We start from the raw sequence: 17,523 nt of genomic DNA, 5'->3' as shown, positions 1-17,523 counted from the left end.
AACCCTCCCATTGATTAAGCCACTAACTCCAAGAAAACTGCAGCATACATAACCTCCTCGCATTCAATATATGCAAAAGGTTATGTGCACTGCAGCACGCCTATCAGGCTATGCACCAAACCATTGGATGGGCACGACTGTGTACAGTACACAACCCTTCACCTCATTCAACGATTTGGTGCTTGACTACGCACAAATCCTCTCCCTCCAGCCCTTCCCTACTCTGGCAGCATCAAGGAGCATTGCTACTGGGTTGCAAATCCAATAGAATAATCAAATACGTGAGAGGTTATTGTTTTGAAATGCCAAGGCATGATTTATCACACCTCACCAAACCTCAAGAGCACGATTTGCATTTAATATGAATAAAGCAAATGCAATGATAAGAGGGAAAATTCTTACAGAAAACCATTTAGCTTGAAAGGAAACACAACAATTTAATGTACTCTTAAGTAAAATGAGTAAAAAAATAAAATAAAATCATTTCAGAGATGAGCAGATACAATGATATGAATTGCCTGAAATCTGATCAAATTTATAATTTATGATACAACCTGCAATTGATGTTTCATTCAACAAAAACGTAAATGCATGCGACATGCCACTAAATGATTATATTTTATTAATTCAATTTCAACAAGAAAAATTAGCATATTATCTCCAACAAAAAGATAAAAAGTTACAACATAAAAGCTAAAGCAATCTGCTTCTCATTAAGGGGAAAACTGAGCACAATCAAAACCCTGTTGAATACAGCTTGGTCATAGATTGTGATTATTAGGCCTTCCTGGGCGCTGAAACTACACGAATAATCAAGCAGCCACTTTCTTGGATGTTACAGAATTGACAATAGTTGCGAACTCAGGACCCTGCAGCGTAAGGATTTAAAACAGTGCAAAACAATTATTGAACTGACAGACGTGTTCCTAGAGCAAGAACAGAATCAATCTTCTGAAAGCACAATAATATATATACATATATAAATATTTTCTTTATGCAGCACTGAATAATATAGTCTGCTTAAGAGAAAAAAAAAAAGGCAGAATTATGGGTTATTCATTACCCTAGTTTTATGAGTACATTCATGTCAGGTCTTCAACATGAATAAATTACAGTGAGGTCATTAGCGCCAGTGAGCTATCTTAGGAGATGCTACGTTCTCCAGAATCAACCCCCATGAAAAGATTGTCAATGGTAAATGAATAGACTACCAGTAAATCTGTATTTTATTGGCAATAAACTGATAAGACAGTTGAGGTAAATCCAACCAGAGAGATTTTCAGTCAAGAAAGTCTCCCACGCCAAACCTGTTCACTTGGCAGCCAAGTGAATATGTGCTATTTGCAAAAGAGATGCTGAAGCCTAACCTTATCGTAGCTGGCTATTCCATTATACCATGTGCAAAAAGGCATACAGGAACAGTAACTCATGACTCGTGAGCAAATTAAATTTTAGCTGACATAGGTACAAACATTGCCAGTTTTAACTGTGTGCAATCTTTTAAATATTATGTATATTGTACAAGACATAGCTTACTATTGGAATAGGCTAGAATCCTGAAAAGCACAGATTTTCTCCTAAACTACCACTTTTTTCAAAATAACTGAGAGTACCTAAGAGAGCATCAGCATTTATGTTCATGGTTGAGCATTTTAGCACGCATTTAATTAAAACATGAAAAATAACCAAATAATGGTGAAGTAAATGTATCCAACTGACCCCAGTATCAGCAATGATTTTGATTTAAGTCAATGGGTCGAAGAAGTTTTCCCAAGTGATTGAGGATTAAGTATTAGATTTTGGGATCTCATGGATAAATGGTTGAGGAGATCTAGTGAGGGAGTAACTCTCCATGGAAAAAAGTATTTGAAGAGCAAGAACCCCCCCCCCCTTTTTTTTTCTGTCCCCGTCTTTCTCATTTTGGTTGATTGGAGGTGGGAACTGCTATGCTAAAGGATTTAGGGTAGCTTGTGTTTGCGGAAATAGATTGCAGAAGAATGGAACAATAGAAGATGCTATTTTTGGGCAGGTGGCTTTAGAAGTCGGAACCGGGATGGAGTTTGGGTTTGGGAAAGATAAATAAATGGCGGTGTGGGAAGTTATGTGATCGTTTTCCCAGATTACATGACACAGTCTCTTGAAAGGTCTCAACTATCAACCAACTGTATGAAATTGTCAAATGACGAGGTATCAATGGTAACTTAATTTAGGAGAAACCTGATTATTATCATTTATCAGGGGAAGAAAACCACATATGTGCTTACAGTGAAATACTATGAATACTTATGTGAGGATTGGATCTGGAGGCATGTAGACAAAGGGGGAAATTTACTTTGTGGGTGATCCACGTAGAGTTAGATTTTTTGCTTGTATTCTTGCGAAGAAAGCAGTGATGGCACTGGATTAATTGAAGAAAACAGGTATGGATGTCTTTTAAGTCACTAAAAGAGGAAGAAACAGCAAACCACATACTTTCATTATGGAAAGTAATGGTTTCATCTGGTGTGTTTTCTTGAGTTTATCTGGTCAGAATTGGAACCTTCTCCACTGTTGACGATTTTTATTTCATGGCCATTTTGTTTACTCTATTTTGTGACATGAAGTTTCTTTTCTCATATATGGTAATAACATGCATGCATCACACAGAAAGACAGACAGACAGACACACACACACACACACACACATAGAGAGAGAGAGAGAGAACTAAACTAACAGGCTGTAATATGTTATAAAAGAGTACCTTCAGGGAAGCACCACCAACAAGAAATCCATCAATATCTTCTTGTTTTGCAAGCTCAGCACAATTGCTCCCATTTACAGACCCTTCCAAAGAAAAGAAACGTTTTAATGAAACCAGGAGCATAGGTAATCAACCAACAATGAAGTTAGAGGATTCACCCAAACCAAATTAAATTAGTTAGCTCATTGCAAGGGTATTGACAGAGATCAGTACTAACACACACACGAAAAAAAAAAAAAAATACGTGCTAGAGATTAGCAAGAAAAGTTAAACTTTGATTCAGAGTAACCATGAAGCTTCTTCATAATGTAGTTGAATCAGCTTGTAATTGGAATAAGTCACTGAACTGAATCAGCCAAAAGCATCTAAATGCATAAATGGAACAATCTGTCAGCAAGTACTAAATCTAATAGCATCAACTTGTCACCAAGCCGTAGTGCTTGAGGTCTCAATTGTCAATAGTTAGAGGCTCAATATTGCACCAAAGAACTAATTCACTAGCTAACTATCAAGCCAGTACAGTTCGGGCCTGTGATAGTAACTGAAATGATAAACCAACCATTAGAGAAAGAAGTATAAAAATCAATAATGTGCGTACTGCAACATAACACTGTAGAATACGTGTCGAGAGAGAGATCACAAACCATTATTGACAAAGTCAATCAGTGCTTTTGTAGTTTACAGATTGGCATTGGCATCACAAAGAAAATTAAAAGGTAGACCACTACTGCAGATTAAATGACAATGAGACTTTAATTTTAAAATTGCATCAGCTACATTTTGTAACTAAATAACTACTATTCAAGAAAACAGTCTTGTCTACTTGTTAGAACCATATTAAAACAGGAATGAGAAAAAAAAACAAAAACAAAACAAACAGACGGTACGGGTTTTAAACGGTGAAAACTTCCAAACAATATATCAAATAAACAGCCAAAAAAACAGAGAACGGTAAAAAACAATAAACGGATGGTACGTGGTCTACGCATCTAGATTTTAAAAAAAGGGACTAAAAAAACACCAATATCCTCATATAAATTAAGGAATTATTAGATGAATATCTGCATCTAATGTTCAAAATAATTATAACATCCAACGTTAATGCATATATATTCCCCAACTCATTATAAGATCTAAGACATCGCTGAATATCATCTAACACCAATTCTAAACTCATACACCATAACAAAAAAACATGTCCAAAGTCTTGTTTAGCAATGAGGCTTGGCTATGATATTGTTCATTGTTGTCAACATATTTACCACACTTTCAAAGTAATGCATGTTCAGTTGGAGTTGGGAGTCATCACTTTAGAAACACCTTTTAGCAGATGCATCAGTTTGCAGCTCAACTTTAGGGTCCGTGCACTGAATTTTAGTTGACGGTGATATCATGAGAAATGTAGGCCTTCAAATTAGCTTCATGTTGTCGAAAAAATCAGGTTGATCGGAGTTTGGAAGATAAAGATATCATTAGTTAAGTGACCATTATGTTCAACAAGCCTGAAGTCTTAAAAAATGCCAAAAAATCGAAAACTTATTTTTAACGCGTTTTAAACGTGTTTAGAACTGGAATGCTTGCCATTTGCTGTTCTTTTTCCGGTTCTTTGGGAAGCATACGGAAAAACGTGTTTTAAATGGTAAAAAAGGGGAACGCGCATTTTTGCTAACTGGGGTTAGAACAACAAACAACTATCTCAAAGTGATCCAGTCTAAAAGAGATAGATAAGCAGCTCCGAGAAGAATCTCACAATGGCCAAACAGTATCCCAGGATTTTGTCTCCATCCAAATTTAACTTCACTCATAGATGAAAGCCTATTAAGTGAAAGTGATAGAATGGATTGAAATCTAACTGGATGATTAATATACTTTCACCAGATATATTTAATTATTTCATACATTATATCTGGGTAAGTGCAACATACAGTTTCTGGATTACTGCCTTCATATGTAACAGAATTTGTCAAATGAACTTGGCACCAAAAAATTCTGAATGATGCTTACACAATCAAGTAGATAATGAATGCAAATGTCAAAACAAATTCTTACCATACAATCTGACAGCATTATATACCCTACCTATAACATGGAATCAGAAACCAAGATATAGAACCCCGATATTTAAAGAATAAAATGTACAGTGTAGTTTATCTGGTAAAAACACAAACTAATTACAAGTTTACACCCATACAGAAGGTACATGTAACATTGATATCTTTAAATGATGCAGTTGAAAATGGAATACCTCCATAAATGATACGTGTTTTAGAAGCAACTTCTTCTGAGACATTCTTCTTAAGCCAATCACGAACAGCTACATGTACTTCCTGAGCCTGCTGAGGAGTGGCCACTTTGCCAGTTCCAATAGCCCAAACAGGCTCATATGCAATAACTACACCATCCCAGCTGGGGACATTATCTGGATGCCATGAACAGATCCAAAATTAGGACATGTCTATCTAAAGTGATCCTCAAGAAAAGAAACTCAACAAGAAGCTAAAAAAAAAGCCAACCTGCAAAAGCTTTCATATGTTGGAAGCAGACATCAAAAGTTTTCCCAGCTTCTCGTTCTTCAAGTTTCTCTCCAATACAAGCTATTACCTTGAGATCCTGGCTCAAGGCATACGCAGCTTTCTTCCCTATAAACTGAATGTGGAAGGAATTTAAATCAAATTATGAACTAGCAGTTGATATAATAATGTGAAGTTAAAGTATAATAATGCAGTAGCACTAGCCTGGTTGATACCATAATGTGAAGTAAGGTATAATAATGCAGTAGCACTAGCCCAGTTGGACCAGCATGACCCAATCTGTAAACCCAAGCAATGGAGAATAAGGCCTAAACTTGGTTTTCAGTTCCGTAAAGATAGCTAGGGAATTTATTTAGTTGTTTGGGTTTACTTTTGGAAAACTAATGTCATTATTATATGACAGAGTTGGCTGTCATTGATAGGAGGTAGCGGTCCAAGTTAGTTTCAATTTTGTTTCAGAATACGAATAGGATTACCTTCGAGTCTATTCACATGCATACCTGTATCCATCAATTATTTAGAGATTAGAAAGAAAATAACATATTTTTATGGTTGCTGGTTCCTGCATCGGAGACCACATGCTAGTTGAGTGATTTTACCTCCTTCCTTGCTTCGGTTCTGTTTCATACTTGAAACAAAGGTGTGAACCTTCCTTCCTTCTCTCTTCTATTTTCTTTTGTTCCTTTGCTTCTATTCTCTTCATTTCTTCTTCTTTCTAGTCTAGGTGGTACCCCTGTTTTCTGAACCAATTTCGGATTGCTATCTTCTTTCAACTTCTCAGTTGGTTCATAATATGATCAGAAGTTCAGGAGCTATCAGTTTGTTTCTATTCTCTGCTGGTATCTGTTTTTGATTACCAGTTTATATATCTCTAAGTTGACTGAATATAGAAGCTGCTCTGTTTCTGGTTTTCTCTGCCATAAACACATGCCACTCTAACCTCATTAAAATATTATTTTCTGGATAGGATCTTCTCAGTGGACCTAGACGATTTTGGTCCTGAAGCTTCAGAACTGTTTGAGATTGATAATAAAGGTACAGCTCATTCTTGGGTTTCGCTTTAACGTGAGTGTTGTTCTATGAAATCGGGTGGTAGAAGAAGAAAGTCTTTTTATCACAAATAAGGACAAAATCTGCTATTTCTTAGAAGGGCATCCTTTCCTAAACTTTGCTTAATTTAGTCCAGTACTGATTTTAAATTTCAGATGCACTCTATTCAAAATTTCTCTTTTATTCCCTCGTCTATTCTATCTTCCAGAGAAGTCCTAAAGTGTTCAGAAATTAAAGTTTTGCGCCCTCTTTTCAAAAGTTGTTTCTTCCCTTCCCCCACCCCACCGCCCTTCTATTTTGAAATTATAGGAAGGTCCCTTTCTTCATATGCATTCATCCCCAGATTGTGTGCCTTATCCAAAAGGGTCCCAAATACTCCTGAAAATTAGGAAATTACCACTGTCCACTTTTTTGATATTTTATCACCTAGATGGGCCTATAGCTTGGAACCCTAGGTTGCATCATATACTCACTCCAGCATGAAACAATGACCAAGTGCTTGCTGAAGAGCTTCCAAGGAATAGGTTTGGAAATTATACCTGATCATCTTCACCAATAACATGTCGCCTCTCAGAATGACCAAGAATAACCCACTTACAGCCAATATCCTTCAACTGCTCCACACTATAAAGGCAAAAGATAGATTTAGTAATTAAGTGAAGCTGTTAGATTCAAGGAATGAGTTCATAAAACAGGAGTAAGTGGGATCGCTTAAAAAATAACCAACAAAAAACTGAGGAGAATGAATTGCATCCTTGATGATATATGAATTTATGATCCACTTCAAGTATCAATGCAAAGGTTGATGTTTTTTGTCTTGGAACTTTGCACCACAATTGAAGGATATTTGTAACATCCAGAAGAACAACCACATGTAAATAGAGTTTAAACTTTAAACATTAAAATAAAAAAAAAAAGTATGAACTTTGTAGTAGAGCTACTATATATTACTTTGTTACATAGATCATTTAATGTGATAGCATTCCGGTAACATCATCTTTGGTTGATTCTTTGGCGATTGGCACCAACATCAAACATTTATTGTCAATGAACTCTTGCAGGCGCAGCATCAAGCAATGTCCAAAAATCAACGAGTGGTTTCCATCTCACAAATACATGAGTCAGACATGCTTAAAATTTTTCAGATGTAAAAAGAATCTCAGTAAGTCATAGCATCCATTATAACCAAACTGAAAAACTTATCATAAAAAATGTTCAGAATTGTCATATGTATCCAAAAGTCAAAGAAAACAAATAAAACCCCTGCCGCCCCTCAACTGTAGCTAGGAAAAACACCCTTCTTCTATTTATCATTTGTTCCCCCATTTTCCATATCTTCAACACTTTTAGGGGGCAAACTAGGCATTTTATTTTTTTTATTTTGCAAATAGAAAAGGAAAGTTCTTCGGACCTCTGTGTTTTCTGGAAAACTGAAACTTTCACCTCAACAGTAGTTGGAAGACTGAACCAGGGATCTTCCGGTCAAAGTTGTTTGCATTCTTGACCCAAAAAAGAAAATGGGAGTCACGGTGGGAGGAAAAAAATGGAGAAAAAAATATAGTTCTTCAATTAAACTAAGAGAAGCAAACAACCTGATTTCTCCTGTGAAGGCTCCACCCTTACCAACCCAAGAATTCTGTGCAGATATCTCAATTCGATCAGTTAACGAGTTCTTTACTTGATCAATGTATACAAAGGGAGGTGATACAACAACATCTGCAGCATTCAGAGAATGAAAGAATAACTATAAGAATTTCTTCTTTAAAATAGATAGAAAAAAAAAATTAACAAGAAGCATATTTTAACAGCTATCTAAGAAATAAGAACATGCTAGAAAAGAAACCCCAGAAAACCTTTGACTGAGAGAGAAAATGGAAGCATGTATATTATAAAGGCCAAAAAACCTAGCACCAACTGAGTATTTGTAGGACCGAGATATACAATTTCTCTTGTGATTTTTTTTTTTTTTGGGTCTCATATAAAATATCAATAGTCAGTTTAATAATAATAATATACGATAGAAGAGTAATATTTTCTTTGGGGGGGGGGTAAAAGAATAGTAATAATTCTATACATATGAAATCAAGGCATAAATATTATTGGTAATGCTCAGGAAGAAGAAGAGGTGGACATCTTTTTATCTTTTTTCTTAAATACTTCAAATATGCCCAAAGGAACAGGGAAAAGAAGAAGAAACCGTTAAACAGAAGTGCCCAAGTTTAGAAACATTTATATTATGAAAAAAATGCTATATAAGAATCATGAATTTATCTCACCAACATCAGGCTCCAGTTTTGCACTGTTCAAGTCAGCAACAAGTTTGCTGATAGAGTCTTTAGTCCCATTCTACAGAAAGCAAATGCAGAAGATGCAACAGATGAAATTACACAAGACTACAATCCAATTGGGGAGAGGGGGTGTGGAGGAGAAGAAACGCAACTTAATATGTAAATCTAAACAAAAAAAGGTAGAACCAAATATTTCCCACAATTTGGTACAACCAAAGTACTTCTAGTTCATTAAAGTATGCAATATATTCATGGATAGATATACATGGAAAATTATTAATCATGCATCAATCATTATCACAAACAAGTGGCAGACAATAACTATTGTCTGAAAGCATTTCTTTTATCTCTAAATAGAAGTATTATACCATGCATCCATCAGATCACAGTAGTGGAAAATACTTGTCACATACATAAGAGTAAGAAAGTAGGTGTAAAAAATGTCAAGTGAAAGTATAAAAGCATGGAGACAACATGAAACATCCATTCAGATAAGATAAAACGGAGCAATTAAAAGAAGGGGGGGGGGGGAGTTCACAGAAGTGAGAAATATGGAAGGGGTTAAAACATTTGTTAACCAAAAACATAGAACTGTTGGCAGCTGGCACAGAAATATATAAGTACATCATACAAGTTCAAGAGACAGCAAGATTAGGACAACAACCATTCAAAGTTCTAGTGAAGTGTACAAGTAATATTTATATCTGTTTATCAATGAAATTAAAAATGACATCCATACACAAATCAAATTTCATAAAGCCAGTAATATGGGCAAACATTTGACCATCCCAAAACAAAAGGCAATGATAATAAAATTCACGCACACAAAAACATATTCTGAGGGCTACGCAGAAATCAAGCTTGTGAAGGAAATGCTTCAAGGCAAAGGTCCAGGACAGCAATGTTTGAAAGATTATGCACTGTCATGATCAGACCTTAATCCTAATGATCTTAAGTCATAATTGTTTGTGAAGATTTGTATCCAGGGTTTCTGGAAAGGAAGAACAGATATGAGGATGATCAGCTCTCATGGAGATTGTCTCCTCCAACTTAATCATGTGACAGAGTATACATCCACTTTGTTGACCAAGTTTCGGCTCAAGAAAGCAGGAAAGGCAGCACAAAAGTGAGAGAATAAGTGACAAGAAATACAAAAATGCCACAGGCTTCCCTTGAAACAAAATGGCATTTTTATGATTTCATGAAAATTTGGGTTAACTTTGGGACCACTTCCCCAACCAAAAAAAGGGGACAGAAACTTGAAAGTTGGGATAATGAGATGTCCTCTATCATATGGACCAACCTATGTCTACCATGCAACAGTGAACCCAATGCCTCTTCCATTCATGCATCATGGAGGTTGTTATTTAGGTACCTAAGGAAATATTATGTTACTACATGCATAAGTACCTAAGGAAACAATCTTTTAAAAAGTTGATCATACAGATATTGAACATGACAACAAAGAATCCAGATTTAAAGCAAAAATAAAATCAAGAAGGATAAGAAAACATAGATCGTAACAGATACTTACACACTTCCAGTTACCACCAACGAAAAACTGCAATCACAAGAGAAAAACAGAAGGGTCAAGCACTGAAAAGACAAATGGAACAGTCCATTTACAGACAAAAATATAAATGTATGCTAAATAGTTTTGAAATTCTGATCTCTAAAATTTCATCAGGAAATGAAGGTTCATTGCCTGGACTGGAGCTGAGTTCATAGCATGCAACACAGTCACAAAGAAACAAATTTATCCAACTAATAGTAGAACAGAACTTTGTATGTGTGCATGCATGTCTTACAAAAAGAGAGAACGATGGAAGTTTCGCAGTTGCTAACCCAGCAGAAGACATTCAGGTATCACATATGAAACAATTAAATAAAAATTCCTTCAGGTTTGGCTGGTTTACTTCAAATTCAGGTTCAAATAATTAAACCAGAACTAAAGATCCCCAAGCAGCCTTGACTCATAGATGACCAGGTTGAACACAGTTTCAGGGATCACACACATGCTAAAACTTCCTTGGCCATTAACAGTTGCATTTGTTACTTAAGGAAAGGCAAGAGATGAGCTAGGCTCCAAATGGCAGGATATGGTGGGTAGAGGGCAATCAAAAGAGCTGGCACTGTATCAGTGAAGCCAATTAGTGATAATTGTGATGTAGGAAAATATTCTGCTTCCCATACAAAAGGTCACAGGGTTAACGAGAGTTTTGAAGTGGTAGTAGGAGTTTCCCATAGGTCTTTGGGGAGCTGTGGATGATTTTGGAAGCTGCAGATCCCATGTTTTTGTGGTGAGGATTTGCATTCTGTTTTTCATTTCTTTTTCTAGCCTTTTTTTTTTGGTGTGGAGAGGGGGTCCTATTCTGCATTTTCTGCATGCATCCCTTCACTGTAATTGCACTTATCACTGTTCCCAACTCATCAAGCCTCTTCACAAGTTCCAACGACTCCAGGCTGAGTGCACAAATCTTACTCCATTTCTTTTTAAAAAAACATCCTATTTCAATACTCCACTCTACTGAAGGCAATACCTTCTGTTAACACGAGCACTCATTTCTTTTCTCGCCACTTAAACCCATGTCATTTACAGTCTTTCTTTTCTCATCGTTCAAACATCTTTACTCTGCACCATGTCACTATAAGTTGAGAATCAGAGATTAGCGAATGATTCGACTTGTAAGTATTGACAAAGGCCTTTCTTATTTATAAGAAGATTACAATAAATCAAACAAGGAAAGTAGGGTAACGTTGACTAAGCATCCCTATCTACAAGACAACTAAGCATCCCTATCTACAAGACGACCAAGCATCCCTATCTACAATACTTACTACGGTAAATAGTAAATAATAAAGCTTAAACCAAGGTAAAAATAAAACTAACTACAGTCATCTCAACACTCCCCCTCAAGTTGGTGCAAATATATCATACATTCCCAACTGGGAGACGAGAGGATGAAATGTCTTACAATGAACATCCTTGGTAAACACATCAGCTAACTGATTTGCAGTACTAACAAAGGGAGCAGACATTCCCTTGGTCAAGCTTCTCTTTGATGAAGTGTATATCAATCTCAATATGCTTGGTCCTATTATACTGAACAAGGTTGTGGGCGATGCTAATGGCTGCCTTGTTATCACAACACAGACGCATAGGACCTTCCATATTAACTCGAAGATCACTCAGTAGGCTCTTAAGCCAGATAGCTCACAAATCCCTTGTGCCATTGCGCGATATTCGGCTTCAGCACTAGACCGAGATACCACGGATTGTTTCTTGCTATGCCAAAGTAACAAGGTTCCCTCCAAGGAAAGTACAATACCCAGAGGTAGATCGCCGATCATCAGTAGATCTAGCCCAGTCAGCATCAGTAAAGGCCTCAATCTTCAAGTGCCCCTGGTTAGAACACCCTTTCCAAGAGTGGATTTCAAGTACCGTAGGATCCGGTACATAGCATCAAGGTGAGGTGCCCTGAGATCATGAAAAAAACGGCTAACAATACCCACAGCATGAGCAATCTCGATTCTGGTGTGGGACAGGTAGATCAGACAGCCAACAGGTCTCTGGTATTGCTCTTTATCAACAGAGTCACCCATTGCACTGCTCAGCTGATGTTTAACCTCCATAAGGGCATCCGCAGGCTCGCACCCAAGCATACTTGTCTCACTAAGGAGATCCAAGACATACTTCCTTTGGGAAATGAAGATAACTTTGTTAGATCTAGCCACATCAATCCCAAGGAAATACCAAAAGGGTCCTAGTACTTAGTCTCAAACTCTGCGGTTAGTAAGGCCTTAAGGTTGGTGATCTCCTCATTATTATTACTAATAATTGCAATATCGTCAACGTAGACAATCAGAGCAGTGACTTGGTTACCTTTCGCCTTTATGAACAAGGTGTGATCACCTTGACTCTGTCTATATCCAAAGCTTATCATAGCTTTCATGAACCGGCCAAACCATAACGACTTCTTCAACTTGCAGACACGTCCAGCACTGGAGGAGTGGAAAAGCCAAGAGGAACATCCATATCAATTTCCTCTTCAAGATCTCCATTCAAGAATGCATTCTTGACATCTAGTTGTAGATTCCATCCCAGATTTGCAGCAACAAATAGCAATGCCCTGATAGAGTTCATCTTTGCAACTAGGGCAAAGGTTTCCTGGTAATCAATCCCATATGTTTGGGTAAAGCCCTTAGCCACCAAGCGTGCCTTGTACAACTCAACTGTCCCATCAGCCTTCTGCTTGACTGTAAATACCCACTTGCACCCAACTAATTTCTTTCCTTAAGGAGGAAGAACAAGTTCTCACGTACCATTTTTATCTAATGCCAGCATTTCCTCAACCATTGCAGCTTTTCACTTCGGATCATTTATGGCTTCCTTCCAACCTTGTGGAATAGACACAGAAGACAACGAAGAAACAAAGGCCCTATAGGAAGGAGATGGGATGCTTGCTACAGGAACGAATTCCATTTCTAACAGCGATAGGAAGATCGTCCATTGTAGGAGAAAAATGTATAATATCAAATATGGGAGGCTTTGAAGAAGCAACAGGTACAACATCAAGTATGGGAGAAATATTACCTGATATTGGTGGATCCGATGTAGGTGCTTCAAAAGGGTATGGTTGGTTACTAGTGGTGTCTTGCTCCTTGGCTTTTTGCTTCTTGGACCTCCGAGTGTAAGTGATCACATCTCTTACAGGATGATCTGGTGGTTCCCCCTGAATGGGAGCATACCCTGAATAGGAGACGTATCAATAATAAAAGGAGGCTCTTCCTCAAGACTCTCCCCCTGAAGAGGTGACGTGAAATATTTCTCAGACTCATGAAAAGCGACATCCATGGTGACATACAAGTGGCGAGTAGGAGGGCGATAACACCCATACCCCTTTTAAGAAGCCGAGTAACCAAGAAAAACACACTTAGAGCCCTAGGATCAAGCATGGACCATGAAGGTGTCTATACTTCATTTAATGGAATGCAAGATCTTACTACATTAAATGGAATGTATTGATCGCAATACACCCCAAAGCTGCTCTCTACTTCAGCTACCCAGCTCTAATTCCTTGCACAGCATACTTGTCAAAGTCTCTTTCCTCATTATGATTGAACCAAGATGGTGAAAATTGTTGCTATGGGCATTTCAGTATTTTCTCCATGTAATTATAAATAATATGGAAATACAGGTAAGTTCCAAACCACCACGACCTCCCCCCCAACCCCCCCAACCACCCACCAAGAAAAAAGGGGGGACTCAGAACCTGGCAAAAATAATAACCTGATTATGTATTAATTACGGCCTCAGAAACCCTTATCATTGATTGCACTACACCTTTGGGTTATGAACACAGTAATCAACAGAAATTCAACCAAACTTCAACGGACTTAATACACTTGAAGAGAGAAACTCGTTTGTATCATAAAAATGAGATGAGAATATTTTCTTCAATGATTCTTTGATTTCCATGTACCATTCTTCATGTCAAACTGAACGTTTGAAATTGCAGAGTTGTTTGATGTCTCTCCTGAATAGCTTATTTCTATTTATCTTGCTGCTTTAGTTCCTTGACCGCTGCACTTCCTATTGCCTTCAGCAGCTAGATTCTTCAAGATAGGCCACGCAATCATCATACCATTGAACGTGTCCCAAGGCCATAAAACTGGGGACAGATCTGAAACCATAAGAAGGCACTAAAATGGCACAAGCTCTCCCAAATTGCCAAAACTAGAAAAGATTTCTAATAGTTTTCAGGTGAGGTATGTCTCAGTTTCAGTTGAAAATCCATGGTCGTGAAACATCAAACATTGCAGTTATGCAATAAATAATCTCTGATTTTATCAGCTCATTCTCTTTCGTATGTCATAATATGATTCCATTTTAACAACTAACTAGGAGCCACAAATGAAAATTCAAAGGTCTGAGCTTACCTATTTGTATTAACCGCATCACCTCCATATAAATTTTTCTTGGCCAACATTTCTCATCAACCAAATCCAGCCATATTATCATAACTTTGGGTTTGGTCTCCCATCAACCAAAGCTCCATATTCCCTTAATGCTTCACCTTCTTTTTTGGCATCTTTAAGGCAATGACACAGTCTAAGACCAACTCCAGGACTCAAGCCAGATACCCAAAGGTAGAAGGAAGTTCAAGCAAGATACCTTTCTCAAGACACAGCTAAAGTAGAATCCTCCTTTAGTAGTTTAACTTTTCTATTGGCACCAACTAGATCTATTGGTGAGTTCAGTGACCTGCAGTACCCATCTTAAGCATATAAATGAAATATAATTTTTAGTTCATCTTCGCTCACATTAACCCAATAGTGCAGAAAGAAGTGAAACAGCACATCATGTCCCCTGGGACTCTACACATTCAGAAAACAAGCAACATCACTTCAAATAGCCCCAGCACCTTCTACGCCACAAACCCATTTCTTATGGCCTATTGAACCGGCAAAGTTTGCTCTCCAAAAGAGATCCTTTCCATAAACCAGTTCCAGGATCCTAAGATTTTATGATTAATTTCAAATAGTAGAGAGAGATAGAAAGGAGAATGTCTCGGTTCTCATATATATATTTATTGATCAATTTTCGATCAGTCAGAACCACATCACAAACTACCGACCGGAAAACACCCTAGCTTTCATGAATAACTCTACAGGGTATTGAGGCCATTTATGGAGAAAAGAAACTTGCAGTTTATTGAGGGAGAAAAGGAGAATGAGGCAGGAGGCCAACCACTAATGTTCACAGACTAAAGTAAAACAAAATACTTCAAAGGAAGGAATAGCATATAAAATGATACAGGAAGCAAAAATCCCTCCACTAGTGAAATCAATCCTCACTCTTTCATATAACACAAATGCAACCAGAGATATCACTCAACAATAACCCACAAACAAAAAAAAAATTAATAAGTACGAGATTGTAAAGAAAAAAAAATGTTGGACACTCGAGATCATGGAGCTCCAAATTCAATCTAAATTAAAAACTTGAAAAAGAAAACGACCGGGAAGAAGTCTACCTTTCCAGAAGCACCCATTGTAACAACGCCTCTGCAAGGTCGTCGACCGGCAGAGAGACGGAGATGAGAATCGATCTGTTGAAAGAAGGTAGCTGAGAGACATTGAGACTGATCCAACTTCAAGTTGAGGGATGAGCGACGCAATCCACTGAATTGTGGTGGTGGACAAGAAGAAGAGGAGATTGCAGACTTTTGGCCTGAAAGTTGAGATGCAAGAGATGTGGACACCACTGCCATTGCAACCCTCACCCTTTCCCTCACCTGAGTCACCTCACAAACACACCTAAAAGGCCAAAACCAGTACAACCTACAAACAGAAACAGCGCAAGTAGAGAGAAAAAAACTGAAAATCCAATATAATCCCTTTATTCACATTATTCTCTCTTGCTATGGCCCACCATATGTACTTTTCTACTCTCTACTCTGGACTCTGGAGAGTAGATACGCTTATCTTTTTATTTTATTTTTTATTGTTTAGTATAGGATAATATGGGGATCGTATGGATCTGCCACGTGTCTTAGGTCGATGGAGTTAGATGGATTTAAAGAGGAATTGATGGACATGGAAGCTAACTGGGTTGGTGGCTTATGGCTTACCACGTCGTAAACGGTGCACGTGAGGCACGCTATGAGAGTCTCAGATTCATCACATCTAAACATCACCAACCAAAGGTCAAAAACTGCAAGAACGAGTGAGGTGCAAAGTTGACCGATTGAATTGATTCGAATAGTTCTGCGTTTGGCATTGTTTCTGTTTTGAAAATAACGATCTTTTGTTTCGATGTTTGGTAAATCAATTTTAGAAATGGTTTAAGAGAAGGCAATAAGATGGAATGCAGTTTCAAACTAAACTGTGCAATGATCTCAATGACTTCATATCTAGTTATCCACCCAAGGACAGTCACTATTCAGTTGTAACCATCTCAAAATTTCAAATGTTTCGTTCACAGAAATATTCAAGAATAAAAAAAAAATGAGATAAAAAATAAAAAATAAATAAATAAGAGCAATCCAGTGCATGAGGCTTCCGCTACTATAAGGTTTGGGAGGAACAAGTGGACGAGCCTGTGGCACTACGAAAGATGATGGATACATTTTCTTGTAAGACATGAAGAGATAATAAATACATTTTCTCAAGGGCATTAACGTTTCAAAGAAAAGTTATAACCATTTTAATTGAATCCTTCCCCCCCCCCAAAAAAAATGGAACCTGAGATACGAAACAAGATTAACAATATTCCAACATTGTTTTTTTTTTTTTTGGTCCAATTCGTTTCATTAAAATGAAAAAACGAACCACCTATACCAAATGAAAAAAAAAATGCCAACAAATGTTATAATAGATAGCTACTAAACGCAGCTTGAGAGAGAGAAATCGATTAGACCAACTAATAAGACTGATCGAAACTAATCATTTGTATCAAAAATCATAAAAAATAAAATAAAATAAAATGAAAAACCAACACATTTTGAAAAAACCAATAAAACTCAATATATTTTTTGGCCGAGTTTTTCTTAAGCCACTGATGAAACCGACTAAATCATTTCAGTCTGACTCGTATGCAAAAGAAAAATCAGAAGAAATTAAAAAAATAAAAAAATGGAGTTCTAGAGCAAAAGGACTAGGAAAACAGAAGGTTAAGTCGCCCTCCTCACGGCTAATAGCATTACCTTTTTTTAGCTTTTTGTATTTTGGAGATGGATAATCCTAAACGCTCTGGCCAAAATGTTGAACCACAAACACAAGGAGTTCTCTAAGTCAGATATTTTTTGTGCGACTGTGTGTTGTGATACATTTTATCAGGAAAAGGAAAAGGGCAAAAAGAGGCATATGGATACAAAACCAAGGAAAAAGATGTGAGAATTTGATGCACTA

The 17,523-nt window shown here is 37.2% G+C and overlaps 1 protein-coding gene across 1 annotated transcript; it reads right to left on the bottom strand.

Moving 5' to 3' along the window:
* Nucleotides 1-599: 599 nt before the first annotated feature.
* LOC122074108 (triosephosphate isomerase, chloroplastic) lies at nt 600-15,983 on the bottom strand. The gene is made up of 9 exons (XM_042638946.1): nt 15,648-15,983; nt 10,145-10,171; nt 8,599-8,668; nt 7,915-8,038; nt 6,862-6,946; nt 5,255-5,387; nt 4,987-5,160; nt 2,742-2,824; nt 600-869 (listed from the first exon to the last, which is right to left on the bottom strand). Exons 1-9 carry the CDS (start codon nt 15,882-15,884, stop codon nt 813-815), a joined length of 990 nt encoding a protein of 329 aa, XP_042494880.1. The 5' UTR covers nt 15,885-15,983; the 3' UTR covers nt 600-812.
* Between the last annotated feature and the right edge of the window lie 1,540 nt (nt 15,984-17,523).

Source organism: Macadamia integrifolia, chromosome 3, assembly GCF_013358625.1.
Source record: "Macadamia integrifolia cultivar HAES 741 chromosome 3, SCU_Mint_v3, whole genome shotgun sequence".
Taxonomy (NCBI): domain Eukaryota; kingdom Viridiplantae; phylum Streptophyta; class Magnoliopsida; order Proteales; family Proteaceae; genus Macadamia; species Macadamia integrifolia.
This window is presented reverse-complemented; position numbering and strand designations above follow the sequence as displayed.